This window comes from Nipponia nippon, unplaced genomic scaffold, assembly GCF_047370975.1.
Source record: "Nipponia nippon isolate SJK-2023a ecotype South Korea unplaced genomic scaffold, ASM4737097v1 scaffold_7, whole genome shotgun sequence".
In the NCBI taxonomy this organism is placed as follows: domain Eukaryota; kingdom Metazoa; phylum Chordata; class Aves; order Pelecaniformes; family Threskiornithidae; genus Nipponia; species Nipponia nippon.
Genome location: NW_028262391.1, coordinates 33,068,474 through 33,083,343, shown reverse-complemented (window position 1 = coordinate 33,083,343; position 14,870 = coordinate 33,068,474). Strand labels below are relative to the sequence as shown.

General features: G+C 48.2%; 1 protein-coding gene across 2 annotated transcripts; it reads left to right on the top strand.

The window, feature by feature from the left end:
* The first annotated feature begins 92 nt into the window (after positions 1 to 92).
* On the top strand, positions 93 to 14,747 carry OGFOD1 (2-oxoglutarate and iron dependent oxygenase domain containing 1). Of its 2 annotated transcripts, XM_087740401.1 has the most exons (13): positions 94 to 279; positions 362 to 507; positions 606 to 652; positions 1,157 to 1,257; positions 2,125 to 2,241; positions 2,717 to 2,808; positions 4,658 to 4,786; positions 5,154 to 5,267; positions 6,042 to 6,121; positions 6,256 to 6,551; positions 7,871 to 7,993; positions 8,846 to 8,904; positions 9,434 to 14,747. In XM_087740401.1, the coding sequence occupies exons 1-13, from the start codon at positions 126 to 128 to the stop codon at positions 9,593 to 9,595; spliced, it is 1,620 nt and encodes a 539-aa protein (XP_087596527.1). In that variant the 5' UTR covers positions 94 to 125; the 3' UTR covers positions 9,596 to 14,747. The 2 variants fall into 2 exon arrangements, with proteins under 2 accessions (XP_087596528.1, XP_087596527.1); XM_087740402.1 differs by lacking the exon at positions 606 to 652 and having other exon boundaries at positions 93 to 316; positions 364 to 507.
* The last annotated feature ends 123 nt before the right edge of the window (positions 14,748 to 14,870 follow it).

The window sequence follows — 14,870 nt, the reverse complement described above, 5'->3', positions numbered from 1 at the left end:
CCCTTCCCCCGTCCTCATTGGCCAGCGGGACGCGTCTCCGCCCCCGGCGTGACCCGATTGGCCCGGCGGGCGCTGCGGTGCCCGCCGGGAGCTGTAGTCCGGCCGGGCCGTCAGAGGGGAGCGCCATGGCCGCCAAGCGACGCGGGGCTGCGGCGCCGCTGGCGGGGAAGAAGCGGGGGAAGCGGGAGGCGCCCGCCGAGCTCTGCGCCGCCCTCAGGGACGCGGCGCTGCGGGAGCGGGCGGCGGCGGCCTGGCGCCGCGGGGAGCCGCTCTGCCACGGTACGGCCCCCTTTCCCCCGGCCCGGCCTGGGCGGCGGCGGCGGGCCCCCTCCTCCCCTCACCGGCGGCGTTTCCCTTGCAGAGGCGGCGGCGGTGGAGCCGGCCCCGTTCCGGCACGGCGTCATCCCCGGCTTCCTGGCGGGCCCGGCCTTCGCGGAGGCGCTGCGCGACGAGCTGCTGGGCCTCGGCTTCCGCGGGCGGCGGAACGACCTCCTCTCGCTGCGGCAGGTGGGCGCCGGGCCGGGCCGGGCCGCGCCGGGCCGCGCCGCGCCGCGCCGCCCTAACCCCAACCCCCGTCCCTTCTTCTCTTCCATGGGCCGCCGCAGTCGGAGGAGCTGGGGGGAAGGCCGGAGCCCCACGTCGCCGCGCTGAGGTAAAGCGCCGGCTCGGGGCTTTGCCAGCTCCGGGTGCGCCCGCTCGGGGAGGGGAGAAGCCCTGGCCGGCTCCCCTGGGAAGGCGAGGGCAGCGGGGTGGGCCAGGCGGGGCTCCGCCGCCTTCTGCCCCCGTGCTCAGGCCAGAAACCGGCCCTGAAGAGCTGAAGCTGCTTTATGTAGGTTGTGGCCCTAAGGTCAGTTAGCTGTTTTCCTCTGAGCGGTGCGATCTGAGTCAGCCCTTGTGTATCTGTCACTTCTGAAAGGCTTGGCTGTCCCCTTTACAACCAATTTCGCACTCGCTGCTGGTTAGTGTTGGCGATGCTGTGAACGCTGGGCTGTTTTCCCAGCCAGCTCCTGTGTGGTTCTACAGGAATACACTGTCACCAGCATTAATGGCACCTTTAACTGTTTAAATAGTTGGAAGGGAGGTAATAAATTAGTTTAGGCTATGGTGATGTGCTTTATAACATGAGAGGATGCTTACCTCGTGCTTATCTTCTCAGGCATGCTCTGTGTGAAGAATTCCGAGAGTGGCTTTCTGCTGTGACCCAGATTGAGCTGGAGCCAACTATTGATATCTCCTGTGCTAAATATGAATATACCGGTCAGTTTATAAGCTATCCTTTCCCTAAAGCTTCTGTGGGTGTGTAGGAAAAAAAATGTCTGCAGAATACGTAATTACATAGCCCACCCCAACCCCTTTCTGGTTCCAGGGGGTCCTAGAAGCTATCAGCAGCAAATCAAAGTCTCAGAAAATGAAGTACAAATGATGGAAAAACTGTTGCTGTAGTTCCATTGCTGACGGCTTTAACTGGGCCCAGTGCTGTTGGAAGGCCCTGCCTTTTCAGAGATGTTTAGCCCGTGTTCAGCCTTGTTTTGCTTCCGTGCAAAAGGGTGACGTGTTCAGCTTCCAAATGCTGCAGTTGAGTTTGTGAAGTTTGATGCTAAAACGTCACCTTGGTGAGTCCAGGTTACAACTGTGCCTACCCTTTTAGTCATGAAAAATCACTGTAGGAAGGGGAAAATTTTTACTGCTGTGAGCTCTACTTTTTAAAAACCTTTTGCACGACCAATTGTTGGTCTAGATTTTCTGTTCCCAGGGCTCCCCCTCCCCTCTACTCCAGCAACAAAGCTACTCAAAGGGCAGTTCTGTATTTAGGAGTCAGAGCTTGCATCATCAAGTCAGGAATCTCTGTCCACTGTCCCCAGTGACAGCCACGGAGGGGTGGATGACGAGTTATAACTGCCCGTACCTTCAGAGTGGGCTAATCCACCGATTGTAGTGCAGTCCCACAGAAGTTAACCTTGCAAATCTTGGGCTGGTGATGCTGATGAGGGAAAATGCAGTTCTTGGAAAGGGCGTGTTTTTTCTTGTTGTACCCTTGCGGGGACAAAGCTGGGAAGCAGCCATTGGAATGAATCATGCGTGTACTGGAAAGGCGCTTCTGCAGCAAAACGTGTGTAATTGCAGATGTCTTGCTGTGCCACGATGATGAGCTGGAAGGTCGGAGAATTGCTTTCATCCTGTACCTCGTGCCGCCCTGGGAGAAAAGCGACGGCGGAACGCTGGACCTGTACAGCACAGATGGTAAGAACTCGGAGCTCAGCCTCAGGTGGCTGAAAAAGATGAAGCTTATGCACCCCTTGCAGGAACTCTCCTCAGATAGTACAAGGAAGATAAAGAGTTTCTTCTTTGTCCAGAGAAGCTGATGTACAGGTAAAATTTGCACATGAGAGACGGGCTGTAGCAGGCTTTGCAGACAACGCTAATGGGTGGCAGCAGAGGAACAGGAGAAGGTAATGAAGAGGGGAATCCTTTTTTTACATTTTTTATCAAGGGCCAGGAGTGGAGGCAGGATGGAAGTGATGCCAGTAGCTGTGCTTGGAACCCTAAAGTGATGGAGATAACTTCCCTTTCCAGCAACAGAAGTCCACTGATTCCTCGCCAAGCCCTTGTTCTGAGCTCTGTCCATTATCGCAAAGTCATGAAGTCAGAGAGAAATGGCAGTTTCTAGTGAGTTCCAGTTCGTATCCTAACCAGAGTATGTTTTCTTCCTCCGCAGAACACTTTCAGCCGCAGCAAATCATCAAGTCATTAGTGCCTTCGTGGAACACGCTGGTTTTCTTTGAAGTGTCTCCAGTCTCTTTCCACCAGGCAAGGAGCTGTCTTTTGCTCGCTTTTTGATTCTCATTGTTGTGGTTATTCATTCTGCGTGTTATTGCAATCCTGATGGGGAGGAAGAAGGGAAAGGGAGAACGAGCGTGGATCCTCATGCTAAGTGCTGTGTGTTAAAGGCGGGACTTCAAGGAGCACAAGAACTGACAAAGCCAACTTAAACTGTCAGTCTAGCTTCATCATCTTGGGGGAAGAAAAATTGCCTTTTCTACTTTGTGTTGCTCTCCTGGCAAGCCACTGCCATGGATTTGGCTGTGGCGAGGAGAGATTTTTGTTTGTTTGCTTGTTTTAAACTAGCTCACATTTTTCATGTGGATGCCGTGACTTTGCTCCAGCAGAGCTCCTCGGCACATCACCTTGCCAACAGGGCACTATGCAGATGCGGCTTTACCCACTCGGTAACGTAGACATAGTGCAGTACCCTACAGTAGAAATGCTGATATGGTTAAGTAGCGCTTCGTGGCACTTATCAGGAAGATGGCTGGAAACAGGATGAATAATCTCTGGAACCGCGTGATACAAACACCTGGCTGAAATCTGAAACTCCCGTGTACTTGAGAATACCACGGACTCTAACAAACAGGGCCAAAGAGCAGAAGGCTGGAGAGGAAGAAGATCAGTGATGTAGGTCAGGCATGTCCTCACCTAGACTGCTTAGGGTTTTACTTTTCTGTTATTTATGTCTTACAATTAATTAATTAACAGAAACATCTATTTGGTCACTGCCCTAATTGTTTTCAGGTAGTGATTTAATCTTGTCATGAAAATCCATGTTCCACTTAACCTTGTGACTGCCTCCTACTGACCTAAACTTAATCCCACGCATTAGCGCTATTCAGAGTCCCCGTGCACTGTCTCTGATACTGTTAATACAGGCAATAAACACAGCTTAAGTAATAAACTTATTTTTAAAATAAGCATTAAGCTTAACTGGGAGTGCTGTGACTCAAAGCCTCCCAGATCTGGACCTCACTGCTTGTGCCCAGAGTATTTGCTGAAGCACTGAATCATTTCTTTGACCCTTTCGTCAGTAAAGCACAGAGCCTGGGAATTACCATTAGAGGACTGGGTAAGGGTCAGACTGATACGAAGCCTTCACAGCACGTGCCAGCCTTAAAGCCCTCTCAGACATTGGGCAAAGAGCATTTAGTCAGTACTTCCTAATAGATCTTCAGGTTTTGGACTTCATGGTGTACACTTCTTTGGGAGACAACAAATAAAGCTGTGGGTGTTTGCTGAGCAGAACAGATCCATGAGCTTCTAATAGCAGGCAGTTTTCTGGTTTCCACCTCCCAAGTGATTTAGGATTCAGTAGCCATTCCAAATGACCTAGAACACCTCTAAGTCATGAAAGGAAAGGGCCACTACAGCTCTGTAACAATAAGAGCCAAAATGTTTTTGGAACAGACTGTGTTTCTTCTTCCTGTTCCATCAGACTGTTCTAAAAAAAGAAAACAAACAAACAAAACCCACAAAGTTTTTATGTGCTATTCAAAAATTCACAGTTTGTGGCTTGCAACCAGTCATAAGGGGATGGCTTTCTCTTCACACTGCCATTACAGTACAGCACCCTGGAATGTGAAATTGTTCAACTGGGATTCTGGAGATCTACAATGGACTTGAGCATCAAAGTTTGCTTTAAGTCCTCTTTCTGTGAGCCAAGAATAACCCAGCCTGGTCTAGCCCTTGTCTGACATCTCTGTGTATGCATTAGGCTCTCCAGAATCAGGTCCATCTCCTATGATGAGTCTACGTGGTGCCTGTTACAGCTGGTCCTTAATTGTTTTGTAGTCTAAACAGTTAACGTGCTGCTCAATGGTTGTTCCAGGTGTCAGAAGTTCTGTCTGAGGAGAAGTGCCGCTTGTCAGTGAGTGGCTGGTTTCATGGCCCGTCAATAGTCAGACCTGCACGCCACATGGAAGCTTCTTTGCCCAGGAGCCCACACATCCCCTATGATGTGAGTAACAAGCCTACATCTGCTTATCTGCATTTCTATTTCTTTAATGTCCCTGGAATACCTCTTATAGGATGCACTGATGCTTGGGGATGCTTTAATCTTTAACTTATCCCATTCTCTTTTTTGTTTCCTGTCCATAAATTCGTAGATGGTTTCTTTCTTGTATATCTTTCTTGACTCTGTACATTTTGCATACCTACAATAGTACAGAGAATGCAGCAAATACTCATGGTGCAATTGAAAAAAAAAAGAAAGGAATGGAGTGTGTGTGGGGAGGAGTCCAGCCCTGTGGCCAGCTAGGTAAGGGGGAATTGGGGAATATTTTTTACTTTTGCAAATTCAGCATTCAAATCCATTTCCCTTCCAGCATGAAATCTTGTATGAGTGGATCAATCCAGTTTATTTGGACATGGACTCCCAAGCTCAAATCCAGGAGGAATTTGAGGAGCGATCAGAAAGTCTCCTGAAAGATTTTCTTAAGGTGAGCCCAGTGTTTCAATCTGGTGTGGTCTGCCAGAACAGGTCACGGGGCTGGTAGGTACCACATGTCATGCAGGTAGGGCGTGTCATGCTGGTAGGTACCACATGTCATGCATGACGGCCTTGCTTGTTTGGCCGTCAACTAAAACACCTTCTGGTTTCACTCCCTGAAGGGGAATGGACCAAGTGATCTCCAGAAGTCCCTTCCAACCTCAACCATTCTGTGATTCTATGGGTGGATCCCCTCTGCCTGCCTGTACACTGCTGCATAGGGACTCACCAAAAATCAAACACTTTGCTTCAACATTGTTTCCTACAAGAAGCAAAGCAGAAGGATGGAAACACGTTATCCTTCCTGCTTCCTAGCCTTGTGGTGACCGGAGTGTCCTTCCCTGTCCCTCAAGCTCTCACAGGACTTGGGGAACTCGACCTGTATGTGAAACAAGTGACACGTAATGGTTTTGTCTTACTTGAAAGGCTTTGCCTCTCAAGGCTGATTTACCTCTGGTTTACTGGGCATCCATATCTCCGTGAAACTGCATTCTCACCCAGCAGACAATCAGGTAGCATTTGATACCTGTTGGTCACTGGCGTTGAAAAGACATGATGCCAAGCCAGGCTATGCCCCTCAATTCAGCAGTCCTTAGGTGCCTCAGACAAGTTAGAAAAAAACTGAGAGTGCCTTATCTGAGAGTAGACAATGACTACTGCTAAGCACACCAAGGGAGACCTGGGAGCCAAATGTTAAAGTTTCTGCACTATCTTCCTCTCCTAGAAAGAGAAATACCGACTACTGTGTGAAGCTTTGGAGAGCAAAGACATCCAGTGGAGCAGCCGGGGGCCTGCCAATAAAAGGTGGGGAATGACAGCGTCCTGCACCTACTGATGAGGCCAAGCAGGAACTGCCATGAGGCTGCACTGGTTGATGCTGCTCCCATGGACATGGTCCTTGTTGGTTCTCCATTGCTGATACCTCTGCTGTCTTTCAGACTCTATGAGACAGCAGAGGAAGACAGCCTCCCTGACATCCTGAAGAAATTCCTGCAGTTCTTACGCTCTGAGGCATTGTTTTTACTGCTTTCCAACTTCACTGGCCTAAAGCTGCACTTCCTGGCTCCCTCTGATGAGGATGAAGATGCTGGGGAGGGAAGAGCGGCAGATGCTGCTGGGCACAGCAGTCCCAAACCTGAGCAGGAAGAGACTGAAGAACATGCTGATAGCAATCCCCATCAGCCAGACCAGCCTGACAGCCCCCCTGAAGCACAAGACGGTGAGACACAGAATGGTAAGTCGAACAGCAGCAGCGTGAAAGGACTTGAGCAGAATCCTGACGTTAAGGATGTTGGCAGCAGAATTCCCAATGTTTTTCATGGAACTACCATTTCACCTTGTACTGCAGCCAGCACAAGGCGCCGGCACAAACATGGGACTTGAAGCACGTTGGACTGAGTATCCAAAATAAGTGACCATTGCAAAAGAATTTGGAATAAAATAATGACTAACTTGAAGAAACTGTTTTGAACAGACTTAAGTCTTAAGGGTGGGACTTCTGTAGGAGTCAAGGCGGGGGGGGGGGGTGTTAATTAATCGCCCAATAATCTTTTGCCAATAGTTACACTCCTGCTTCATATAAAGTAGATTCTTGTATGAGACTAAATCAAAAGTAAGAAAGTGAACAGATCGGAACTAAAGATAATTAGAGTTAGAAAACCAACACCTAAAACTAGGATTTAACCTTTCAGAAAATGCTGCCAGCCTAAATAACCACTTAGCTGTCAGCAATGAGATATCATTGCTATAAAAGATTAGATTAATTTTGGATTCATGGATTGGTGCTGTTTATTTAAAATGGTGGCTTTGAAGTTTAAGGGTAGAATTTTTGAAAACACTCGTCTTGCACTGACTCAAGCCAGTTAGTGGACGCCAGAATAAAAGGCAGTAAAACAAACAAGTCCTACTGAAAATCCCACCAGAACACTTACCTGGTACAAAGGCTTTGTTTTTCCGATTTCCACGGCTAGTCGTTTTGCTGCTCCTATCTGCCATGTTCCCGCCGTGTGAGTTTAAAATCACTTATGAGGAGGGCATAGTTTGGGGCTGCGTGGACTGAAAACTGAGCTACAGCAATGAGGAGAAAAAAAAGGCTTCCTCAAATTCTGATGTACCTGCTGGGATGGCAGATGAAGAGTGAGTTCAGAGCAATATCCTTCTTCACTGAAGCATCTGGTAGCTTCAGTACTTCAAGAACAGATAGGTTGCTGGCTCTTGAAGTTTGGAGCACTACTGTAAATCTTGGGAGAAAAAAAAAAAACAAACGAGGAACTGGTTAAACCAAAGCACATCGCAGCTTGACCCCTTTCAAAAAGCAAATCTTGGCCTCTCTCCTCCACATTGGCCAAAGGACATAACTTAGAGTCACCTCTAGAAAAGAAGTTAGCTGCGGTTTTATTTTTTCTTCCCTTTACATGTTGCTGGGGATGGCAAAGACAGCTCCACAGTGGCATGGCAGTGCAGGGGCTTGTCCCCTACGTGCCTTGAGCTTCACAGGCATCAGCTATTTTACAGCTTCATTGTTTTCCCTGGCTTGTTTGTTCTCCCTTCTAGGCTCAGGTACCCCTGTGTGTGCTGGGGAGCTGAGGCACTGGACCCACGGGCACTATACTCTAGTCCACGACACTCAAGCAACAGAATTTGTTCTCGACCTGCTCTTCTTCTGTGGCTGTGAGGGTAAGTGGACAAAAGAGAGAGATCAGACTCTCCTTACAAGGTTTGCGTAAAGGAGGGACTTCTGAATTCTCAGCAGTGCTACGATAGCCAAAATTTCTCTGCTTTTTCCTATATAGAAGGGCTCTGTAGAGTTTTTCCTAGTCCTCACTTCTGCATGAGCCCTGGTTTCAGTAGTCCTTAACGCAAAGATTTGGGATTGTGACCTTGGGATCAGCTTTGACCTTTCCTGCTGGAGCCAGGAGGTGGCGCTTGGGCAGAGGGAAAAAGCTGTGTCTCCCAGACCTTTCCTCTCACTAAGCCAGTGGCTCTGGGCATGGTGGAGGGTCAGGTGGCCAGAATACCCACTAAAAGTGTTCCATTTCACCCCTTTTCTCATCAAAATTAGCACTGCGCCTCCAGTTCACAAAGCCCAGGGTTTTCAAAAGTTCCTTTAGGCATGTCTAGGCGTTTTAGGTTGATTGCTTGTTAGACAGTGGTGAAAACAAAAATCTAAACATAAGCATTTTGGACCAGCTGAGCCCACAATGCACAGCTGAAACCACCTGGCACATGCTGGTAATTATACTGAAAGCCTTTTGCATATCTGCTAAGGCAAAACTGCTCTACATGTGAGGAGCAGAGAGCCAAGCAACCTTAAATGGCCCATCTGTGGTAAAAGGCAAATCTGGTACATTTGCTTCAAGCTGTTTCTGATTTGGAAAAAAAAAAGAATAGACGGGCAGGAGCTAAACTGGGAATCGTCCTGTATCCGGTAACTGTCGTAAGTGGGGTGGAAAAGTGGCATCTCCAGGAAGGCTGTATGGAGCCTGGCCAGTGTTGAACTTTCTAAGAATCCTTCTTTTCTATTTTAAGACTGGGATCCAGAATATGGTGGCTTTACTTCCTACATCGCTAAAGGTGAAGATGAAGAGGTAAGGACCTCAGTTGCTAGCTGCAAATTAGATTAAATTGTTTAGGGTGGAGAGAAGTAATTACACTTTGTCATAATGCTAGCATAATCCTGAGGGTGCTTGGTATTGCACCGGAGCCTTCCTGCCGGAATTACAGCTCATGGGCGTAGCTCTGGCTTCAGCTTCAAGAGGCTTGCGCTCACCGTAAAGCTTAAGACTCGGGCCCTGACAGTGCCTAATGCCACCTGCACCTGGATGAGGCTTTTCCAAGGAAGTGCTGTTTACTTGTGTCACATTCAGTATAGCACTAGTGAGAGTGCTGAACAGTCATACTAATAAGGTGGCCAGAATCCCTTCAAGTGAACCTTGCTGTCTAATAAGTGCTTCAGGTTAAGGGATATTAAAACAAAAGTAGTGACATAGTTCATTTTCTAACACCAGACCTTTGTTCTGACTAGCTTTTGAAACTGTTTTGTTTGTTTCTTCCTAGGAATGCTATCAAAGCCATTTTTGTGAAACTAATTTCGTCCCTTATTTTCATGTCTTCTAGCTGTTGACAGTGAATCCAGAGGACAACTGCTTGGCCTTAGTTTATAGAGACAGAGAAACTATGAAGTTTGTGAAATACATCAATCATCGTAGCTTGGCTCGCCTGAAAAAGCATCCAAACAGAACAGGATTTTGGGATTTTTCCTTTGTCTATTACGAGTGATGGTGCAGAGTGTGACCGTTGTCACACAGAAAATAGCGGTGGTGGTGGGTGGGGGGCAGGTTTCTACCCAGGCCTTCAGCTGGGGCCTGTCTGAGACCAGACAAACTCCGCTGATGCTAACACATCACGCGGTATACGAGCTGCTACCGAGTGAGGCCCAGGTGACTTTAACTGCACAAACGGAAATCCATTCTCCCGAGTCCACTGTAACAGGCACTCTCGACTACTTTTAATGCTACGTGGAGGGGTCATTGTCACAGAACTGACAGCGGCTCTGTCAGCTTTCCAGCTGTTCTCTCATGGAAATAGCACGGTGGGATGCATCTCTAACCTGTCAGGGTGAAAATTACAACTGTGCATTGCCCCAAGCTGATGACTGATTTTTATTAAAAAAAAAAAAAGTTAAATGCTTCAAACTCTGGTTGGGCAAGTTTTGTTACAAAATGCCCAAGACATTTTCTGGGGTTTAACTGCGTTCACTGTTTGTAGGCAGAAATAAAGGAGCTGCCGTGGAGGTTTTTCCAGCTGCACAACTCTGTGGAGTTGGGAAGGGAGACCAGCGAGGCTGTAAAGCTGCTGGCATTGAGAAGGACCTGGCACTGTAACGAGGAGCAGTAATTTATTATGCTAAATGCTGTGCAGACAGACCCAGATGCAGCCCTTTCTCCAAAGAATTTACAAGCTAAACAGACAAGAGACAAGACCTGCTCCCGCGTCCTTCTCTGCTTGCGTGGGTACATGGATGGCTGCGCTTCAGCCTCAGGACAGGGGAGGGTGGGCAGGTGGCAGGAAGCGGTAACTCACCTCGCCCTGACTCGTCATCCACAGGTCACCAACAGCGTGGCCTTGTGTCACGTTAGTTTTGTCCTGGGGTCTGCTAGGCTCCACTGTGGCTTCTGTCACTGGAGATCAGGTCAGATCTTTCCAGGCAGCAGATATCCAGCTCCAGTGGTACACAGTACGAGAAAGGCGGTGGTCTTGGTGCAATGCCCCCCTCCACATGCTTTCAGCGCTGCTCACCTGCTCCATGTTCACTGCAAGCAGGACCATGGCAGACTGTCACCTCTGAGGTGTCCAGGCCACCACCAGGTGCTGAGCAGAGCTGTGCTGGTTGCTTCAGGAGGCAGCCAGACTGCAGAACACCCTGCTGGAGGCTCAGCCCTGGCCTGCATGTGCTTGCCTGAATTTTTTTTTTTGGCACTGAATAGACACAGGTGTACTTTCAGCTCATCCAAGCAGGATTGCAGGGAGCTGGGGAGAGGGTGCACGTTTTATTCCTTCTGCCTCTCCTGGGTTGGGAGAGGGTAGCTTTGGATTAGAGTCTGCTGCTTCTCCAGTTCCAGGCCTGCTGTTGTAGACCGGTGCGGCAGTGTAAGACCGCAGCTGGCAGCAGAGGAGCAGTGAGCTCAAAGCAACCGTGTTGGCAGATGAGTATTCTGCAGCCCTCCTGGTGCAGCAGCAGGACATCCTTCGGGCATGACTTCATGAAGATACAGGAGCAACAACCTTCAGCTGTGATCCCAACACACAAGGTTTGAAAAAAGAACCACTGAAGCATGAAGCTGCTGCCGTTGCTTCTAAAATGAAAGGTGTCTCAGCCCCTGCTGATGCCAGAGCAAGGGGAGAACACGGCCGTTTAGAGCCTGATGCACCGGACAGTTTCAGTGTCAGTTCAGTCCCGGACTGTGAGTGGTTGCTCGGTTCTAGCTTTTCCCTCCTGCACTGCTGGGTTGGGAGAACAGCTGGAACATGGTTGCTCTGAGCTGCTATTGCAAGATCTACACCATCTTGTTTGTATTCTGACTCATCTCCCTAAGCTGGCTTCTCCGTGCACTGCCGAGACTTTCTTGCTTGGTTTTAATCTTCTTTTCCTACTGTTTTATGCTACTTACAAAGACAAGGGTATGAAGCTAGAAACAAATCCTGAAGTGAGGACAGGACTCCCTTCTCTGTGAATCATTGGTTTCTGAGGCACTCTGCAGCCTTTCTGGGCAGCAGTTATTCCTGGGGAGAAAGAAGTTCTTATTCTGAGCTGCTCCAGTAGAAAGAGACAAGTAATGGAGGTTTCAAATGAAAAAAAGCAAAAGCACAATTGTTTGGGTCATTTCGAACAAAGGTGACAGATACCACAGCTATTCACAGCATCGTCAGCTAGGCAAAGTTGGGAGTAAATTAATCAACAAAATAAAGTTACTTATTCTACTGCACTGCCAACCTAAGAGTGCGCTTGGTAGATCTTGGAACGGCCTCCCTGAAGCTTACTGCTTTTTAATAACAAATAATACACTAGAGGGCATACCAGCCTCTACTTGAGCAAGCCCACATCTACCTGATCACACAGAGAACCACCCTTCTGCCTCCGGTGACTGAGATGAAGTAATTTAAGAAGCCAAATTTGCAGTTAGCATTCAAAGATTTAAAAATCAACACGTCTCTGCTCTCCCACCCATCCTGTTGGATCCCGAAAGTCAAAGACAGCCCCACACATGGCTGGCGGTCCAGGGGAAAGACTCCGCTCGCCGGAATTTCAAATGACATGAGCTATTTGGGGAGAGGGGTCTTCATTTAGACTGCACCGATAACGAAAGCCCGCTCTATAGATGCTCTTGCTGGATACAAATCTGCATTTACAATTAGGTGTAGCTGCTTGCAAAGTACTCTGATCATTATGGAAAGGAGTATGAAATACATACATACCCACGAAATGAGTAAGCAGGACAATATGGAAAAATGGGATCAAGAACAGTAAGTGAACAGAGTTACGGAGTATGAAGAACAGAGACCAGAAACTTCATACCAGGCAAGACGGCCTCGCGCAGACGCCAATCAGCTCGGCTGTACGAGGACACGCGTTTCCCACCAGCTCACTGCACCTCCCAAACCCGGCATTCGATGCGGGGTACCAGCAGCTTTCAGTTACTGAAGCACTGAGTTACGCAAATGCTTCACAACAGATTTTTCAGGATTTGGTGGTTATCAGTTTGCCAAGTAGCTGAAAACAGGAACAATTCAATATAGAGCAAGATAAAAGAGTGTAGCTGTAGACCAGACTAAAGGAATGGTTTCGGCATTCATAAACATGCCGCAAAGAAGTTCTGACATCAGGTATTCGGTGAATTAGTATTAAGGTGACCAGCAATCCGTGGGACTTGGAAAAATGAGCTAAAATCAGATAACCTGTTGTCAAGTGTCAGTTCCAATTGTTTTGGTTTTTTAAACTCCAAATTGGAACTTGAATTAGGACATTGAAAATCGCTGTTACAGAGATCCCTCTTCAGCGGGCGCTGATCCAGCACGGTACTTCTGCAGCGTCTGTTTCCCAGGCAGTGAAGGGGCCACACGAGGAAGGCTCCAGCGCAAACTGAAGCTTCAGGCAGGCGCTGAAGTGCCCCAGTGGAGCAGGACAGTGGTCTAGACCTGATCCCCAGCACACGTACCAAGGTGTGGTGCCATCTAAGCAGCCTTGCCCATGAATTTTTAGCAACAAGCAGCTCTCCTAGTGTAGTTTCAGAGGTTATTCTGTACTTGACTAGCAGCAGTCACCTGCTGTGACCAGTTCCCTTCCCGTACCCAAGAACAGGATCACTAGGCATTAGTCGTGGGCTGAATCGTACCGGCGGGAACTGTTTGCCCCGATCTCCTGGTGCAGGTTCAGCTTACATCAGCTTGCTGCTGTGCGCCAGCCAAGGGCTGCTTTATTTCAACAGGCAGCTGCAAACCTGGTATCACTTCTGCTAAGGGGATGTTTTTTTCACATTTGGCAAAGATAAAAGTTGTTTTTATGGGAAAGTAAATGACAAATTTGTTGTCAGAAACTTAGCCAGGGGAAATCAGCTCTATCAGAGGTCTGGACTGTGACCAAAGGACTCACTCCTCACTGCCAAGAGCAAAACAGAGCTGGGACTGGAAGTGCATGGTGTGTAGCCCTGAAAATCAGGCTGATGGGAAAGCTGCTTTCTGATCAGAGCCACTCTCTTGTCATTGAATGGACTACATAAATGTAAGTAAGCAAGCATTAGGATTTTGAACATAAAGAACAAGGGGTTGAAACAGTGGGAACAGGTACAGCAGGTGGCAGAACGCCCAGCACTTATGCCAGGAGACTGTTCCATAATCAAGTCTTAAAGCTCGCTTGCTTAGAACAGCATGGGTGGCTCACCACCCTTTTACCAGGGAGCTGGATTTGACTAGCAACCAGGTTCTTAAAAGGATTCAAATGAGCTCCTGCTGCAGATTTGAAGTGACAGGGATCTGTGCTTTTGGCAGCGCAGTTCTCCATACTGAAGAGGCCGAAGCAGCGGCAAGGGGCCGTTTTGGGGATTAAAACACATTGCAAGAATTACATTCCCCATTCAGCTGGTTGCACACTCACCAGTTGCTCTGTAACGAATCGTGGGCTGCTGGCTTTAATTCAGTAGTGGCAAGTAAGAGCCAGACCAGTTACAGGACACGAATACTCCTGACAGCCCCAAGAAGCTACCCAAGAACTTCGCTTCACAGAGGCGGACTGCCTCCTCCCCACCCACGTTGCAAACACTGATCCATACAGCGGTAGGTGCGATGAATGGTGCGGGAGCTAGGAGCACTGGGGCCCAGCCTCCATCTTATGCAGGATATTTTTAGCTTCTAGAAGAAATATGTTTTGGCAAAGGTTCTAAAATATCTTTAGATCTAAGGTACAGCCTGACTGTAATATTTTAATCCAATTCTAAGAGATCCCACAATTAATAAACAGGTTTGAGCCAGGAGCCAAGAGATTTTTCAATACCACCTTCTTTTGATCCCATTAAGTACTGCCAGCTCTTCATAAGTATGCACCAGTTTGGGTCTATAGTTTGGTTTTGTTGTTCCTGAAACGCGCCCTTGCCCACCTCAGTATCTGCAGTTTTTTCCAGCAGCAGCACAGAACCAGTAGCTGGAAGCAAAAATTGCTGCAATCCAGGTGTGGGGAGAGCATCAGATATGAAACAGATCGCTTCCTACCTGCGTGGAACATGGAACTGGATGGATTTCAAAGATCTTCTGGCTTAAAAGCCAGCAAGGAGATGTTATCCCTTTGGTGCTTCTAGTGCACTGAATTGCAGTTTACCTAGAAAGCAGCACATCCCTGCAATGAAACCTGGGATTCTTTGACACAGAGAGTTTAAGTGTTTAGTGCGCACAGAGACTATGCAGCAAAACCAGAAAAGTGGTTTGGGTTTTTGGGGTTTGTTTTTTGGGGTTTTGTTTTGTTTTTTTCCAACAAATAAACCTAACCGTACACATCTCTGCAACT